General features: G+C 47.5%; 1 protein-coding gene across 1 annotated transcript in view; it reads left to right on the top strand.

Annotated features, from left to right (window-relative positions):
* EIF3C (eukaryotic translation initiation factor 3 subunit C) overlaps window positions 1–18,071 on the top strand; it is a 683,261-nt gene that overhangs the window by 522,886 nt on the left and 142,304 nt on the right. Inside the window, exon 16 of the mRNA XM_078652326.1 lies at window positions 3,562–3,925. Within this exon, the coding sequence (XP_078508452.1) occupies window positions 3,562–3,925 (364 nt within the window). The remainder of the gene's footprint in view (window positions 1–3,561; window positions 3,926–18,071) is intronic.

Raw genomic sequence — 18,071 nt, 5'->3', positions numbered from 1 at the left:
CTGCCCAGCTGTTGTTTCCTCCTGAAAGTGTTCCCGGACCGAGCCTGATGCCAACAGCACCCTGCACCCAGCCGCCCCTGCGCCGCTGCAGGTGCCCCTTGTGTGCTAACTCTGATCCCCCTTTGCCCCGAGCCTAACACTAGGAGCTAGGCTCCCACAGCCTTGTTACATGCTTGTAAGCAGCCACCAACCCGAGGCCCCCTATTCACCATTGGATAACATTGGGCCTCTGCACCCGGCCACCCTAGTGCCTCAGAGGGTGTTTCAGGAGTGCATATTTGACCCTGGGAGAAGCCTGGTTCTAAACCCAGAATACCAACTCCCACAAACTTGTACTTACCTGCAAACCTTTAACTTCATTTTTTTCCATAGGAATGCATTGACTGTTTTTACTTGAAAATGGTTCTGTGTGTAGTTAGTTTGTATGAAACACTGAAAAACTGCAAATGTGAAAAACTGATTTACTTACCTTTTCTCTAGGAAATGTCACATTGTGATATCTAGGCATATCACACTGAGTAGAATAAGTAACTTAAAAAAGTTATGTACAAAGTTATTGTAAATTATCTCAAAAGTAATTTCGAAACATTGACATAACAATAATTCAATCAACTGCGTTTGAAACTGCATTTATCTGTAAAACATTGCATAAGATTTTGTAAAGCATTTATTTCACTTACCTGCCCCAGACTTGGCTTGGTTCTAGAAATAAAATCACTTCATATATTTGATACAAATTGGTCTGAGCTCAGGCTTCGGGTGTGTAACATTTCCTGTCCAAGAGTGTACAACAAATGCTTAACGCTACCCACTGATAGCCTTACTGCTCTACCAAACTACCACAATTAGAGAGTAAGGTGCTATCTCCTTTTACCTCGGTCTACCTTTGGGGTTCCACTCAACTCTGTGCACACTATACCTCATTTTGGTATAGTATATACAGAGCCAGCTTCCTACAAGGGGTCCCTCATCGGCAAGATGGCGAGGACTGAAATTTGTGGTTCACCTCACTTCCCCCACCTTAGGGGTGGGGATGACAGAGGCGGGCAGACCTATCTTTTTCAAAATTTCCTGCTGGCTTTCTTGCACTCGTGATGCCAGTGTGGGATTTAATGTAAAATGCAAAACAGCGAGCATCTTAGTGCTCCCTGAAACTCAACCAACTTCTAGTGACCTGACTGAGTTGCTGCTCAGACTGCCACAAACAGACATGTTTCTGGACCCCTGAGTCAAAAGTCTTCTGCTCTCGGGGTCCTGAAACAATGCATATCCGGGGACGAGGTGCCAAGCCTCCTCCCACAGGAAGGGCAGGGTTAATGAAGGGGAAGCTTCAAAGGCATGCCGCCTTTGAGAGCCTCCCCAGACCATTTTCTGCTTTCAGCAACTGGTCCCCACTGGTTCTACCCCCCATTTTGAGCGGGAGAACCGACGTGAAAAAACAAGTGAGGTAAAGAGATTTTCCCACCTCTGCCAACTTCACCCCTGAGGTGGGGGAGCTGAGGTGAAGCACAACTCTCAGTCCCTGCCATCTTGAGGAAGGGGGGACCTAGCCAACCAGGGACAGGCTCCTGCCCCCCTCCCACTGGAGGGTGGCCCGATACGGGGTGTACCCACCCCAGTGAAGGAACCCATTGTTCCATGCCCTTAACTACCTGTAATAAATCTAGTATTTACGGGGGCACCCTGGCAACAAGAAGAAAAGAAGGACCGAACAGCCGTGCAGCCAGCCAACAAGAGAAAGATGCCCACTGACTTGGCCCCAGCCATACCGACCTGTCTCCCCTCGAACCTGCTTCTGCGAAATCCCGCTGTCCTGCAGCCAGCATCGTCAAACCCCGGAGGACCTGCCTGCCTTCACTTCCAAAGACTGCTTCTCCCGTGAACACCGGATTTGTTCAAACTGCTACCTGTGGCAGCAGCCAGAGACTGCGAATCCAGGCCACTCTGCACCCGCCGAACCCGGCCCAAGCTCGAGTGGAAAAACACCACGAGGGAGGGCACCCTGCCGATCCTGACCCGAGATCCGGCGATCCCTGAGCTGCCTCAAGCCTCCAGCCAACGCCTGCAGCCTACATCCAGAAGGCCCCCCTAACCGCGACCAGGAGCTGGTAAAGCGATCCGATCCCAAAAGGCACCCCTGCACCCGATTCCCCACTGCCTTGTGTGCCCAAACTGACGGTACCTAACCAACCCTTAACTTCCCAGCTTACCTCTCCAAGTGGTGGTCGCACCCAGAAGTCCTTCGTCTCCCTGCCTGCAGTGCTTTTGCAAACCGGAGTTTCTCCTAGAAAACAGGGCTCCCGAAGTTGAAACCGTACTCTGCACCCGGCCGCCCCAGTGCCACTGACTGTGCAATAGTGTATCACTGACCCTGTCAGACCCTTGAGTCTAACCCCAGAACGTTAACTCCCACAGTCGAAAACTTACCTATGAACCGATAACCTATTTTCCCTCCATAGATTAACATCAACAATTTTCTTCCAAAAAGTTTGTGTGGAGTTTTGAAATCTAAGCATATTCTTTAAAAATCGCACAAATAACCAAAACTTATTTATTTACCTGTTTACAGGAAATGTCCCAGCACTGAGTAAGAAAAGTAACATACAAAGTAACTTACCTGTAATTTACTGAAAAAGCCTGTTCATTTCAATGTACTGTATTTGCGAGTGTTGCAACCTACTGCATCCCCTGTAAATCAAACAAAGAACAAGTTTTATTGCATTTTCAAACTGTTCTACAATCCGCTAATTATTACTGAAAAGTATTTAATGCTTACCTGTGCCAGGCTTGCTTGGCTCTAAAAATAAAACAGTATATATTTTCATACAAAAACAATTGGCCTAGAGTTCAGTTTTTGAGTGTGTGAATTGATTTGCTGACTGAGTGTGTACATCAAATGCTTAACACTGTCCTCTGATACTGCCTTACTGCTCGACCACTCTACCACAAATAGAGAGTAAGGTTCTATCTAACTTTAACCTCTGCCTACCTCTGAGGTCACCTCAACTCTATATACACTATACCTCATTTTGGTTTAGTATATATAAAGCCAGTTTCCTACAGTATTATCTATAGTCAGTTTGATAATTGCCTCCACTACTAAATCGTTGTGGTGGATAAAATGAGTAGCATATGTCAGTTTTCTGAGTTGGTGGAAGCTGCAATTGACTAAAATAGGTTTGCTGGCTTATAGAGGAGTGAGAATCAAAGTGGCCACCAGAATGAAAAGATCAGGGTGTACGGGGAAGGAGGCTCTCCCTTTGGTAGCAGAAATGTGTAGTGCTGTCAGCGTTGTGGAATCCTGGGTAAATTTAATGTATACATATCCATCATCCTCTTTGGCTTACACAAATGCTTGCTGATCCAAAAATTCTCAAATATGTGGGTCCAGTATATACCAAATGGCATTGGAAACAGAGATAGGATGCCTATGTTAACTACCCCACTAAAGAGGGTGACCTTGTTAGCACGAAGGTGGCCAAGAGGGACTATCCAAAAGTGGCTGTCTAAAAATGGTTGGTTACTCTTCCCTCACCATATCTCTGCATCTTTTCTATTTAGATACTGTACAATCGGACCATGGTGCAACTAGGCATTTGTGCCTTCCGTCAAGGCATGATCCGTGATGCTCACAATGCTCTGCTCGATATCCAGTCCAGTGGCCGAGCCAAGGAGCTCCTTGGCCAGGGCTTGTTGATGCGTAGCATGCAGGAGCGAAACCAGGAGCAGGAGAAGATTGAGAAGAGGCGGCAAGTGCCCTTCCACATGCACATCAACTTGGAGCTGCTTGAGTGTGTCTACTTGGTGTCTGCCATGCTCCTTGAAATCCCCTACATGGCCGCCCATGAGTTTGATGCCCGCCGTCGAATGATCAGCAAGCAGTTTCACCACCAACTGCGAGTGGGAGAACGGCAGCCGTTATTAGGTGAGAGCTTTTTCTATGCTTGAGTGATGGTGAGGGAGGGGGGGGCAGAGGTTTAGCTGCTGCTGCATGAGTTAGAAATAGTACAAAATCAAAACATTTTAAAGAAAACTCAAAAAGAATAATGCAGGTTCGAGGCATATGAGCTGCAGATCTCACACTGAGCATAAAATCACCACCTGGTGTTGGCTCAGATGATTGCATGTTGTTGTCTTCTTGGATGTAGTCTTTGTAGTCACGAGATAGGTGACTCCTCCCTTGGACAATAGTGCGCATGGACATCGACTCCATCCTTAGATCGTTTTTTTCCGCCACTGGGTTCGGATGAAACTTTTCCGCTCTGGTTCGAAATCTACTTTTCAAGTAATTTGACGCGTAAAAATGTATTCAAACTTCACCAAACAACTTTCGATATCAACAAACATAGACTCGACTTCATCAGCTCGATTCCGGTCGTCGACGCGGGCCGTTGGACCTATCCACGCCATGGAAAGGACGCCATTCAAAAGATGCCTGGAGTGTGGAGCATAATTTCGACACAGTGACCACCACGAGGTCTGTAACCTGTGCTTATCGCCTGATCGCGACAAATCCAGCTGTACAACTGTACAGCCTGTGCATCTTTTCAATCCAAGAAGACCATTCAGGATCGGAGGGCCTGTCGACACGACATGCAGAGATCAGCTCCGGACCAGTGGATATCTTCGACGAAGAACCATGAGTTCCAGAAGAGGATTCAGATGATCTCCAAATCGTATCCGAGGCAGACGACTCCGATGACTCCATACCTTCGGGTCAACGCGTGAATACCCACTGCCCCTGCCCCGACAGCAAAATCGAAGGCAAAGGTCAACACTCCGACTCCGGGGCAAAGTTGAGACCGAAAAACTACTTTGAAAGCCCCGCCATTGAGCCTGGCTCCGAAGACAATAATTAAGCCTTCCGGTAGCTTCATACTGAGCAAACCGCACTTGCAGATACTACCAGCCCCCTCAGCACCAAAACCGAAAGAAGTCACGGTTCCGAAAAACACTCTCAAACCGTCGACTCCGAGAGACAAGATGGCATCCGAAAGCAATAAAGCCTGCTTCTGATGCCTCAAAGCCGACAGCTTTGACTCCGAAAACAATACCTTTGATACCGAAGCCCACAAAGCCTGCTCCCGATGGTACAGAGTTCTTGAAACAGGACTCGGCTCCAAGACAATACCTCCGGTGCCGAAATCTATGCCAAGGGACTCTACACCGGCTCCTAAGGCGAAAAACAAGCAAAAACCATGGCTGGAACTGAAAAAATCTGCACCAAAAGTGGTTCCTCAACAAGAAGAGCTTTTTACGCCAGATCCTTTACAAAAAAAGGATCTACATTGATCCAAAAAAAGGACATTTCTCTACTTTACCCCACAGGAAGAGGAAATCAGACACAGCACCTACACCTTAAGTGCCTGTCAAGAAGAAAGATTGTGCCACATCTCCTATGCACCCTTCTACTCCTATACCGCCTTCTCCTTCACCTCCTATTCCTTCAGACACATCACCTCAAACTTCTCCTCATTCTTCACCACGTACTCCTCCTCAGAATGAGGATGAGTATAGCCTAGGGGGAGGGGGAGACCCAGATGAGCCTTTTCCATACCCAAGTGTCACACCAGACTGGGAATACCCAAACCCACAAGATGTACCAGTTATTCCTGACCCACATACATATCCATCCAAACCTTCACCTCCAGAAGACAACATTGGGTTTGAACACTTAATAGGGCTGCCATCTATCACAATGTCAAAATGCATTCAGATGAGGCAAAGGAAGATTTTGTATTAGACACTTTTGAACAATCCCAAAAATCTGTTCAAATACTGCCAATGGTTAATGGAGTCATTAAGCACGCACCAGCAGTGTTTAAAGATCCTGTAAGGGCTAGAATCATAAACCCAAGGATAGAGAAAATAAATACAGGCCTGCTCCTGGGGACCCTGCCTATATTAAGGGACAGCTACCCTTAGACTCCCCAATCGTTCAAATGCTAGGAAAATAGCAAATTCCCAAACATCAGGCGAAGCACCACCTCCTGATAAGGAATTAAAGATAATAGATGCTTCACGCAAAAGAATAGCTGCCCAAGCAAGCAACACGTGAATAGCCAACACACAAGCCCTACTTGCAAGATATGACAGGGCTAACTATGATCAGTTAGAGACACTCTTACAGCATCTACCTGACCAATATAAGGCACAAGCAAATGACCTTCTACAAGAGGGTAAGCTTATCTCAATCGCTTCTATTAAATGCGCACTTGATGTAGCAGACACTGCATCCAGTGCAATAAACACCAGTGTCCTCCTGAGACGTCATACGTGGCTACGCATTTCCGGATTTAAGCAAGAAGTGCAAACTACAATCTTAAACCAACCATTCAACCAACAGCAGTTGTTTGGACCAGAGGTAGACACAACACTCGAGAAAATGAAAAAAGACAGATACCGCCAAATCTATGGGTGCTCTGCAATCCACCCAAGCACAAGGCTCTTTCTGTCGCTCCTTTTATAGAGAAGTCTCCAAACAAACTGGAGCAGACAATTCAACTTCCTTTAAAACAAATACACAAACATCCTCCAATAAAGGATATTTTAGAGGAGGTTATAGAGGCAACAACAATAAGGGCAGGGGTAGAGGAAACCACAATAATCTAACCTCTCCCACCACAAAACAGTGACTTCCTTCTGCTTCCCTAACCGCATTCCACTCCTGTACGGGCCAGACTAACACAGTTCCTACCTGTCTGGAATTCCATCACAACAGACAAGTGGGTAAGACAAATTATCCAGTATGGCTACTGCCTAGAACATACAGCTACCCCTCCACACATACCACCCAGACACGTCCAATGTCTGTAGAACATCTTACGCTACTCAAAAAAGAGGTTATAGCATTGCTTCAAAAAGACGCAATAGAGGTAGTTTCACTACAACATCAGGGAACAGGGGTTTACTTGCTGTATTTCCTAATATCCAAGAAGGACAGGACACTAAGACCAATTGTAGATCTCAGGCCCCTCGATCTGTATATACACTCAGATCATTTTCATATGATCACTCTACAACAAGTACTCCCCTTGTTGCAAAAAGGCAACTTTCTTACTACACTAGATCTAAAAGACGCCTACTTCCACATTCCCATACATCCTGCTCACAGGAAGTATCTACGGTTCGTGCTAGAAGGACAACACTATCAGTTCAAAGTCCTTCCATTCAGGGTCACAACTGAACCAAGAGTGTTTACAAAGTGCCTAGCAGTAGTAGCAGCACATATCAGAAGACAACATATCCATGTCTTCCCATACTTAGACGATTGGCTCATAAAAGCCAAATCATTCAATCAGTGTATACAACACACATCTCAAACAATTCAAACACTACACGACTTAGGGTTCACAATGAACTACACCAAGTCACATCTTCAGCCCTCTCATGTACATCAATACCTAGGGGCTACAATAAACACGTCCACAGCTCTAGCGTATCCCAGTCCAGCAAGGATACAGAGCATTCAAACTTTGGTCACAAAGTTTCAGGACCAACACTCTCTACCAGCCAGAGTGTTCATGCAACTAATAGGCATGTTGGCATCTTGCATTTTTATTGTACCATATGCAAGATTGCAAATGCGCCCATTGCAGGAATGCCTAGCACCACAGTGGAACCAGGCTCAAGGGAAACTTACAGACCTGGTGTTGGTCAACAGCTGCATACATCGCTCTCTGCAGTGGTGGAACACAAACAACTTGTCCAAATGGCGGCAGTTCCTAGAGCCTGTTCCACAAATAGTACTTACAACAGACGCATCCCTAACAGGATAGGGAGCCCATCTTCTACACCATACAAGTCAGGGAAAATGGACCACTCAGCAAAAACTGCTCCACATCAATGACTTAGAGCTGCTAGCGATATTCTTAGCACTCAGGTCTTTTCAAGTACATGTACAGAACAAAGCTGTATTAATCCGGACGGACAACATGACAGCCATGTGCTATATACAAAAACAGGGGGGGGGACACACACTTTACAACTGTCCCAGTTTGCACAAGACATCTGAAGATGGGCCATCCACAAAAGATATATCTATTGGCAGAACACCTTCCAGGAGTTCACAATCAGATAGCAGATCTGTTAAGTCGACAGACACAACAGATTCACGAATGGGAACTACATCCACAAGTTCTCCTACCGTTCTTTCAGAAGTGGGTCAACCAGACATAGATCTGTTCGCCACACACAAGAACGCAAAATGCCCAGCCTTCGCCGCCAGGTTATCACACCCGCTGTCCATGGGCAATGCGATATGGATGAACTGGTAAAGCAGATTTGCGTACGCTTTTCCGCCAACCCAACTAATACCACTAGTAGTGCGCAAACTAAGACAACAATCTCTCGAAATGATCTTATTAGCTCCCACATGGTCCCGGCAACCGTGGTTCACAACACTGCTGGAACTCTCACTAGTTCCACACCAAAGTCTGTGTCTCACACAATCAATGCTAACACAGAACCATGGAGACATTAGACATCCAGATCCAAGTCAACTGAATCTAGCAATCTGGCTCCTGAAGTCTTAGAGTTTAGTTATCTTAACCTACCAGCAGACTGTATGAATATGACACTGGAGGGTGGCATAATAGGGGATGTACCCACCCCATTGGTCCCAACCTTTTTACCTACCTGTAACGCCCCTAAATTCAGTATTTAGGGCCCCCTTTGTATAAAAATATTATTTTAGTTATTTTATTTGACAGAACCAAGCAAGCCTGGCACAGGTAAGTTGATAAATACTTTGCAGTAAATATACAGTTTGAAATGCAATTTTAAATGTACTTTGAAATGGTTACAGTTTGAATTACTGGTAATGCAATACTGTGAAATGCTGTACACATACCCTGGATGGACTTTGCAATGAAAGTTACTTTTACGTTACTTTTAAGATTACTTTTGAGACTACTTTTTCCTACTCAGTGTGATATGCCTCGATATCACACTGGGACATTTCCCAGAGAAAAGGTAAGTAAAATCAATTTTGCACAGTTATTTTTCAGGTTTCCGTTCAAATCAACTCCACACTTTGAATATTTTTCAGAGAAAAACAGTTATTAGGTTCCTATGGAAAAAAATGAAGTTAACGGTTACCAGGTAAGTGGTCGGTCTTTGGAGAAGAGGTTCTGGGGTTTTGGAACTAGGGTTCCCCTAGGGTCAAGGTTGCACTCTCGTTACACTCTCAGCTGCATTAGGGCAGGCGGATGCAGAGTGCTGAGGCCCAATTTTATCCAATGGGGAATAGGGTGCCTCTGGTTGGTGGTGGCTGGCAAGCAGGCCAAGAAGTTGTGGGAGCCAAGCTCCTAGTGTTAGGCTCAGGGCAAAGGGGGGTCAGGTTTAGCACACAAAGTGCACCCGCAGGGGCGGCTGGGAGCAGAGTGCTGTTTTGGTGTTGTGTGCCCGGTTTTCAATGGGTTTTTGTTTTTTAGCTGCAGCCTCTGTCCAGGAAGAATTCTGGGAGGAATCAACAGCTGGGCAGGTAAGTTGGAGGGCTCGGGGACGTCGGTGCACCTCAGTTTCCTTTCTCCAGGGCGGCTGGATGCAGGGGTGTCTTTTGAAGTATGATTTCACCTTACCGAGCCACTTGCGGGGGGTGGGGGTTGTCTCTGTACAGAGTCTGCATGCGACGTCTGGGAGTCCTGAAGGGGTCAACCCACGGTGGACTCGGACTCTGGAGAGCTGAGGCACCTCGCTGGGACCGGTGGGCCACTTAAACTTGGTCTGTAGGTGACGGGTGCAGTGTTGGTTCCAGGCGTCTGGTTTCTTTTTTTTTTCCACAGCAGGCTCGAAGTCTTTGTTTGGGGTTTCTTTTGAACAGAGCTCTGTTCACAGGATATCTGGTCTTTGTTGTAGGCAGTCAGTCTTACCCCGTTTCACTCCCGGGGTTCTGGAGGTCGCTGGCTGCAGTATAATACTATCTTCGAGGCATGTGGGCTGCTGAATTCATATCTTAGCATAGATCGCCGCCTAGTGTTGGGTCCCGATGTTTGCACCTTGTTGTCTTGGAAGAGTCTTCGAAGTATCACTAGATAGGTGACTCCTCCCCTGGACTACAGTGCGCATGGGCATCTTCTTCAGATTGTTTGTCTCCTCCATTGGGTTCGGATGCACTTCGACAATCCTCCAACTTCGGGACTGAAGTTTTCAAAATTTCTAAGGCCAAAAACCTTACACTTGCGACGGTATTGTTTCCGCTCGGTATCCCTCGACTCGACAAACCTTTCCATCTATCTCGAAGCGGGTGTGAGAAGTTGGCCTGATTTATGATGCTCACTAGTTCTAGTGATCACCTTGTATCAGTCCAAACAACCCTCATGGTGATTGGTTGTAAGTCAACCTTATAGACCAGCTATCCTAATGGTAGCATGGACAAAGCAGTCTTAGGCTAAACTCTTTTGGCATGTGAAGCCAGCTGTTTTACCACAATATAACCCCTTGAATACCAGATGAAAGGACACCACACAGGTTGTTATGAAAATAAACAATATATTTATTAATAACAAACACCTCTGAACTCTTTGAGGTCAGAGTGCTAAGCACATGACAATCTCTTAGGAAAAATACGATAAGTTGCACAAAATTACAATGGTGCCCTAGGGGCACGACAAACCATATACTAAGTAAGTGGAATGTGAAAGTCGATAGAAGGAATGGAGCTTTCCAGAGGCTGGAGGTTCGCTAGGACTGCGCTATCTTCACCTTAGGTAAGTAATAGGAGGCCCACGGGACGCGTGTGCAGAGTGTGAACTCACACGCGAGATGCGTAACAACGTCTATGGACAGTACAGTTCAAGTTAAAGGTGAGTACGGACAATCCTGACTAGTTAGGACTAAAACGACTGTGGAACTGGACTCTAGGACAGTTAAACTACCCTTGAGCACCGAAATGCTCTTGTTACCTCACCCACGAGCTGCGGGTGCATAGGTGTCAAAGTGTGTCGGGTTCTCGCGTTGAAGTGTATGGAGCCTGGAAGAAAAGATGCTGCAGGCGACCAGGAGGAAGATGTCCGGTGCGATCCAAGGGTGGATCGGTGAAGAAGAGGACCTGAAAGCAGAGGGGACAATGTTCAAAGTCACTAGCCAGTGACTGGAGTGGAACCAGGAAGGAACCAGATGTCGTCGTCGCGATCAGCTGAAGAGTGGACGCTTTTCTCTGCATCCACGTGGACCAGGAGGTGTCTTCGACGACCAGGATGGAGGCATGAGCGGTCCCACGCAGGCTCTGGCTGTCGGCGGTGTTGTATCCGGAATTGGCGTCAACAGGCCTTGGCAAAGGCAACCCACGCGGTGAGTGGAAATGGCGTCTGGAGTGGACCAGGAGGGTCCGGGGTGCTCCTCTTTTGGAAGGGAGCAAGGGCCAGTCTGGAGCAACCAGACCAGCCGTGAAGATTTCAAAGTTCGTCGTCTAGGAGGCCACTAGCCAGCCGGCAAGTGACCAGACAACGCGTCAAGCAGCAAACAAGCAGAAGGGCCCCACGCAGATCTCGTGGATGCTGGAGGGCTGGTCTTCGGTGCAGGAGCTGCTCGGGATCGGGGCTTCTCCATCCCAAAAGCACTTGGTCGAGTTTACCTCGGGAGTCGTGCTGAAATCGAAGTGCAGGTTCTTTCAAGATGGCCGGTCCCACGTGTCTCGTCGCACCCACGGATCTCAGCTGTGCTGCAGATGTAGGTAGAGGTCGGAGAGGTCTGGGAGTCCGGGTCTCGTCGGGCTCTGAAGTCTAGATCCTCGAGGGAAGACGACAAAGTGAAGCCGCTTGATGGTGCCTGCAGTTGCAGGGTGGACACTCCTTGCCCACAAGAGAGATTCTTCAGTCTTCTGTGGAGCAGAACGTCGAAGTCCAGAGTTTCTTCTTGTAAAGTTGTTCAGGATAATCTAATTTGGAATGGGACCAGCTCCTACCTTTATTCTCCTTAAGGGGGCTGCACTACTGACTAGGTCCCTCCCCTGGGTGGGACCAGGAAGGGGGGTGGCTACACCCCCTATCCTTTGTCCGGTTTCGCGCCAGAGCTGGGGCAGGGATGCCCCAGCAACTGGTTTGAACCGGTGTATGCACAGGACACCTTGTGTGCCCCGGGCATGTCTCATTCCTTTCAGGCCTATCCTACCCAATACACAAAATCCTGTTTGGGGTGGTGCTAGCACCTCCCAAGGCAGGAAACCCTTTGTCCAAGTCTCCCTCGCTGGAAGGACTCCCAGCAGCAGGAGGTCAGACTTGTGTCTGTGGTGGTGGCATCCATTTTGTGATGCCAAGGCTAGAGTTAACTTTAACCGGGGTTCACAGTTACATCCATGTCGTGTCCCTCTAGAAGGGTGGAATGCTACCCCCGTCGCCAGAATTGGCGAGGGGGTAGTATTCCAATTCGTATGACACCTTACTCGACATGTTTTGATAATGCTATACCAAAGTTAGCATTTAACCGCGAGGATTATAATGCACTTAAGAGTATATGGTATAGCGTTATCATGGAACAGCTATTGGGACTTGGTTCCGCAAGCTGCAAACGGGCTCAGCTCATGCCAGAGCACCATCTCACATAATTCCAAGCACTCTGCCTTCAGGATTGATAAGGCCTGCCATAGGAGTGACTGATAGGAATATATGTGTCCATTTTAGGGTTAGATATAGGTATACTATATCTACAGCAAAGGGTGATTACACCACCTTGCCCCTGCTGTCTTGCAGCCAGTTCAGTTTTGGATGGCCAGCCAGGGGTGGCATAATACATGCTTAAGCTCCTGGTAGGCCCTGGGTACACCTAAGCCCTGGATACCTAAGGTACACTGTACCGGGACTGATAAGGTGGCCCAGTACCAATTGGTAGATGCACCTAAGGCACATGGTTGTAAATTTAGAGAGAACAGCTAGGCTGTGGGTCTGATTAGCAGGTCCACAGCCAGGGAAAGGGGTAAACCAGTGAAGCAAAAAGCAAAAAATCTGGGGTGACCATAGGATTGCAGACCCCACTCTCCTACAGCGGGCCGTTGGGTCTTTTCGACGCCACGTGGGCCTCCTGCCGATGGAAAGGACCCCGTTTAAAAGATGCCCGCAATGTCGATCCAAGTTTCCACATAGGCACCTGTTGCATACTGTATGCTTATCGCTATCGCCGGAGCACAACGAAGAAAACTGTCCAGCTTGTGCTCAGTTCCAGTCGAAGAAGACTATCCGGAACCGAAGGGCTGCTCGACAAGAGATGCAGCGACAGACACAAGAACCGGATAACATTTTCGACGACGAACATGAACTCCCGGGGGCAGCGGACTCCGACCTAGAACTCATCCCAATAGAAGACCAGTCGGACTCCGATGACGAGATCCCACCGGGGCAAACCGTGAGTACCAAAGCCCCTACCCTGCCTCCACCTCCAAACAAGGCTCCGGTCAAAGCATCGCCTAAAAGCCTTAGCCGTGACCGAAATACCGCTTCAGAAGCGCCGCCTTCCGGCTCGGCTCCGAAGACTATACCAAAGCCTTCCGGTACCCCGGGAGCGAGCAAAACACTTCCCAAGAAGACCATTGACTCAAAAACGGCCACAGAGCCGAGAACAGGCGCCGACAGCACAAAAGTAGAAGATCCGAAAAAGACCATCCAGCCAAAAAAGTCGCCGATCCGAAAAACAGTCGACCCAAAGAAGGTCGTTGATCCAAAGATCACTGTCGACCCAAAGAAGGGCGTCAATCCAAAGAAGACGTCGACCCGTAAAAGGTCATCGACCCGAAAAAGGAAATCGACCCGAAGAAAGTAGTCGACCCGAAGACTGCCGCCGAGCCGAAAAAAGGCCTTCGACCCGAAAAGGGCGGTCGAGCCGAAAAAGACCGTAGAACAGAAGAAGGTCGGCGAGTCAAACAAGGCCGTAGAGCCGAAAAAAGCAGTCGAGCCGACAAATGACATTGAGCCGAAAAAAGCTCCACCGAAAAATAAGAACAAGCAAGCAACCGATCCAAAAATATCGGCGCCAAAGCCACGGACAGTGGAAGAAGAACTTTTCCATCCTGATCCATTGAGCCCAGACCAAAATAGACTGTATATAGAACCTGAGATAGGACATATATCAGTTTACAATAAGAAAAAGAGAAGACTGGACACTGAGGCACCTTCTCCTGTTCCTCCTAAGAAAAAGGACTTTGGGACATCCCCTTCTAGAGCTTTTACACCTCCTCCTTACACTCCTAACATGCCTTATGTTCCATATTCTCCTACACGTCCACACTATGATGATGTAGAAGACATGGGTGAAGATCCTCAACAGGACTTTATAGACCCTGATGATCAAAGAAACCAGGATGACACATGGGACGATCAGAATGACCCTGAGGACCCATATGATACACAACCCATACCCGACACTTCGCCATACCCCACAAAGCTGTCTCCTACTGACGACACTGTCGCTTTTAACCAGTTAGTAGACAGAGCATCTCAGTATTATGGTGTAAACATGCACACTGACCCTATAGAGGAGGATTTCTTATTTAACACCTTCCCAACATCAGAGAAGAGTGTACGTATACTCCTATGCTGAAGGGAGTATTGAAGCACGCACCAGACATCTTTAAAGACCCAGCCAGGGCGCGTGTCCTCAATCTAAGAATTGAAAAGAAATACAAACCAGCCCCTACAGGCCCCTCTTATATCAAGGCTCAGCTACCACTAAACCCCCTAGTCGTATCTAAGGCTAGGAAAAGGGCAAATTGGCAAACAGGTGATGCCCCCCACCCCACCCCTCCTGACAAGGAGTCCAAAATTTTAGAAGCCTCAGGGAAAAGAGTGGCCTCTCGGGCAGCAAATACTTCGAGAATTGCCAATACACAAGCTCTCCTAGCACGCAATGACAGAGCACACTATGATGAACTGGAGGGATTATTACAACACCTACCAGAACCCTATAAGGCAAAAGCAAATGACCTGATACAGGAAGGGAAATTCATCACTAACGCATCCATAAAATGCACCCTTGATGCAGCTGATACAGCCGCTTTGTCTGTGAACACTAGTGTGTTGCTACGCCGGCATGCCTGGGTCCGCATCTCGGGTTTTAAAAATGAAGTCCAATCTACAATACTCAATCAACCCATTAACCAAGATTTCTTGTTTGGCCCTGCAGTTGATACCAACTTAGAAAAGATACTGACACCGCAAAGTCCATGGGTGCACTTCAATATCAACAATCTAGGAGCTCCTTTCGTCGCTCCTCTTTTCTAGGCTCAGGCAGAGGCAACACATCCCAAACCTCTTCATCCTTCAAAAGTAGTGCACAAAAGGCACCTTTAATAAAGGCTCCAATAGAGGAGGTTATAGAGGGAACAATAACAAGGGCAGAGGATGTGGTGGTAATGACACCAGAGCCTCCACCGCCACCAAACAGTGACTCATTCACACTCCCTCCAGACCACTTAACACCAGACGGAGGCAGAATAACACAATTCCTACAAGTCTGGAACGCCATTACAACAGGTGGGCGAGACAAATTATCCAGTATGGTTACTGCCTGGAACTCACTTCTACTCCACCACGTGGAGAAGTGTGGCTCACTGGTTAGAGGAGGCAGACCCTGATGCAGAGGTCAGACCCGGGACCAGGGTTCAATTCCCGACGCGGCAGGGTCTTGAGCCCAAATGTCCACGGACTCTATAATTCTCGCCTCGGTGCCTACTCGAATCATGGGTTCACACTCTGCAGCTCTGGGCAATAGCTTGCTTAATCTCCACTATGGCCCCCCCGCGGCGGGATGCCTGGTCTTCACCTTGGGGAAGCCCAGTAGGGGTAATCTTGCAGGGAAAGCCAGGACGGGTTCCCAAAACAAGCGCTAAGAGACCTGTCGGTGATTTGGCGCTATATAAATCGAAATTAACATAACATACCGCCCAAACACCGTCCAGTGTCCAAAGAACACATCACGCTGTTATAACAAGAGGTACTATCCATGCTGGAAAAGGGTGCCATAGAGCCAGTCCCTTTTAAACATCAAGGAACAGGAGTATACTCTCTATACTTCCTCATTCCCAAAAAAGATGGGTCCCTCAGACCAATATTAGACCTCAGACCTCTGAACCAATACATAATCTCAGAGCATTGCCATATGATCACTCTAAAACAAGTACTCCCACTACTCCAGCAAGGGGCTTCCTTGCTACATTAGACCTCAAAGATGCATACTATCACATCCATAAACATCCAGCTCACAGGAGATACCTCAGGTTCACAATAGAAGGTCACCACTATCAATTCAAAGTTCTCCCCTTGGGGGTAACTACAACACCAAGAGTTTTTACAAAATGTCTAGCAGCACACCTCAGAAGGCAACGCATCCATGTGTTCCCCTACCTCGACGATTGGCTCATAAAAGCCAACTCTTATGCACAGTGTGCCAGCCATACCTCACAGACAATCCAGCTACTCCACAAGTTAGGATTTTCCATAAATTACCCCAAATCACATTTGCAACCCTCCCACATACAACAATATCTGGGAGCAACAATAAATACCTCCGTGGCGAAGGCATATCCAAATCGAGTCAGGATAGCCAACATAGTCTCTCACTCAAAGATTTCTGCCACAACACTCCCTGCCAGCCCGAGTGTTTATGCAGCTCATAGGCATGATGGCCTCCTGCATATTCATCGTCCCTCATGCTCGGCTTCAAATGCGTCCCTTACAGGAATGCCTAGCACGGCAGTGGAACGAAGCTCAATGACAACTAATAGACCTAGTGTTGGTGGACAGTCGCACTTACAGCTCTCTGCAGTGGTGGAACCCACAAAACCTTTCCAAGGGGCGACTGTTCAAGAGCCAGTTCCACAAGTAGTATTAACAGCGGACGCATCACTGACAGGTTGGGGAGCCCATCTCCTTCAATACACAGTCCAAGGTCTCTGGACAGCCCAGCAAAAGACACTACATATAAACCACTTAAAGTTACTAGCAGTATTTCTAGCAATGAAAGCCTTTCAGAAATACTTATGCAACAAGGCTGTGTTAATCCGGACGGACAACATGACAGCCATGTACTACATCCAAAAACAAGGAGGGACACACTCTCTGCAGCTATCTCACCTAGCACAGAGCATATGGAAGTGGGCAATTCCACAAAACATTAACCTCCTAGCAAACACCTCCCAGGAATAGACAATCAGATAGCAGATCTACTAAGCCGACAGTCAACAAATACTCAAATGGGAGATTCATCCTCAAGTTCTCCAACCATTCTTCCAAAAGTGGGGACATCCAGAAATAGATCTGTTTGCCGCAAAGGAAAACTCAAAATGCCCGTCCTTTGCCGCCAGGTTCCCACACCCGCTGTCACAAGGCAATGCGATATGGATGAACTGGTCAGGCAGATTTGCATACGCTTTTCCACCAACCCCACTGATTCCATTAGTGGCACGCAAACTAAGGCAACAGTCACTCACAATGATCCTGGTTGCTCCCTCATGGGCAAGGCAGCCATGGTACACGACGCTCCTAGAACTCTCAGTAGTTCCTCTGCGCCTTTCGCCACAATTGCTAACACAGAACCATGGAGAGATCAGGCACCCAGATCCCAATCAGATGAACCTAGCGATCTGGCTCCTGAGGGCTTAGAGTTCGAATATCTTAACTTGCCTCCAGACTGCATGAACATTATCAAGGAAGCAAGGCGTCCCACTACCAGAGCATGCTACGCAGCTAAATGGAAAAGATTTGTAATTTATTGTAATAATAACCAAATCAATCCATTAGATGCCTCCATCCAAAACCTAATCTGTTACCTGCTACATCTTCAAAGATGTAACCTAGCATACTCATCCATAAGGCTCCACCTTGCTGCTACAGCAGCATACCTTCAAAACAGACAACATGTGTCCCTATTCAGAATACCACCTATCAAAGCTTTTATGGAAGGACTGAAAAGAATTATCCCTCCAAAGCATCCACCTTCTCCAGTCTGGAACTTAAACGTAGTGCTTACCAGACTCATGGGACCCCCCTTCGAACCACTTCATTCATGTGAACTACAGTTCTTAACATGGAAAGTGGCATGTTTAATTGCCATTACCTCCCTCAGGCGAGTGAGTGAGCTACAAG

Source organism: Lissotriton helveticus, chromosome 7 (assembly GCF_964261635.1).
Source record: "Lissotriton helveticus chromosome 7, aLisHel1.1, whole genome shotgun sequence".
Lineage (NCBI taxonomy): Eukaryota > Metazoa > Chordata > Amphibia > Caudata > Salamandridae > Lissotriton > Lissotriton helveticus.
Note: the sequence above shows the minus strand (reverse complement) of the source record. Positions and strands in the feature narration are given on the sequence as shown.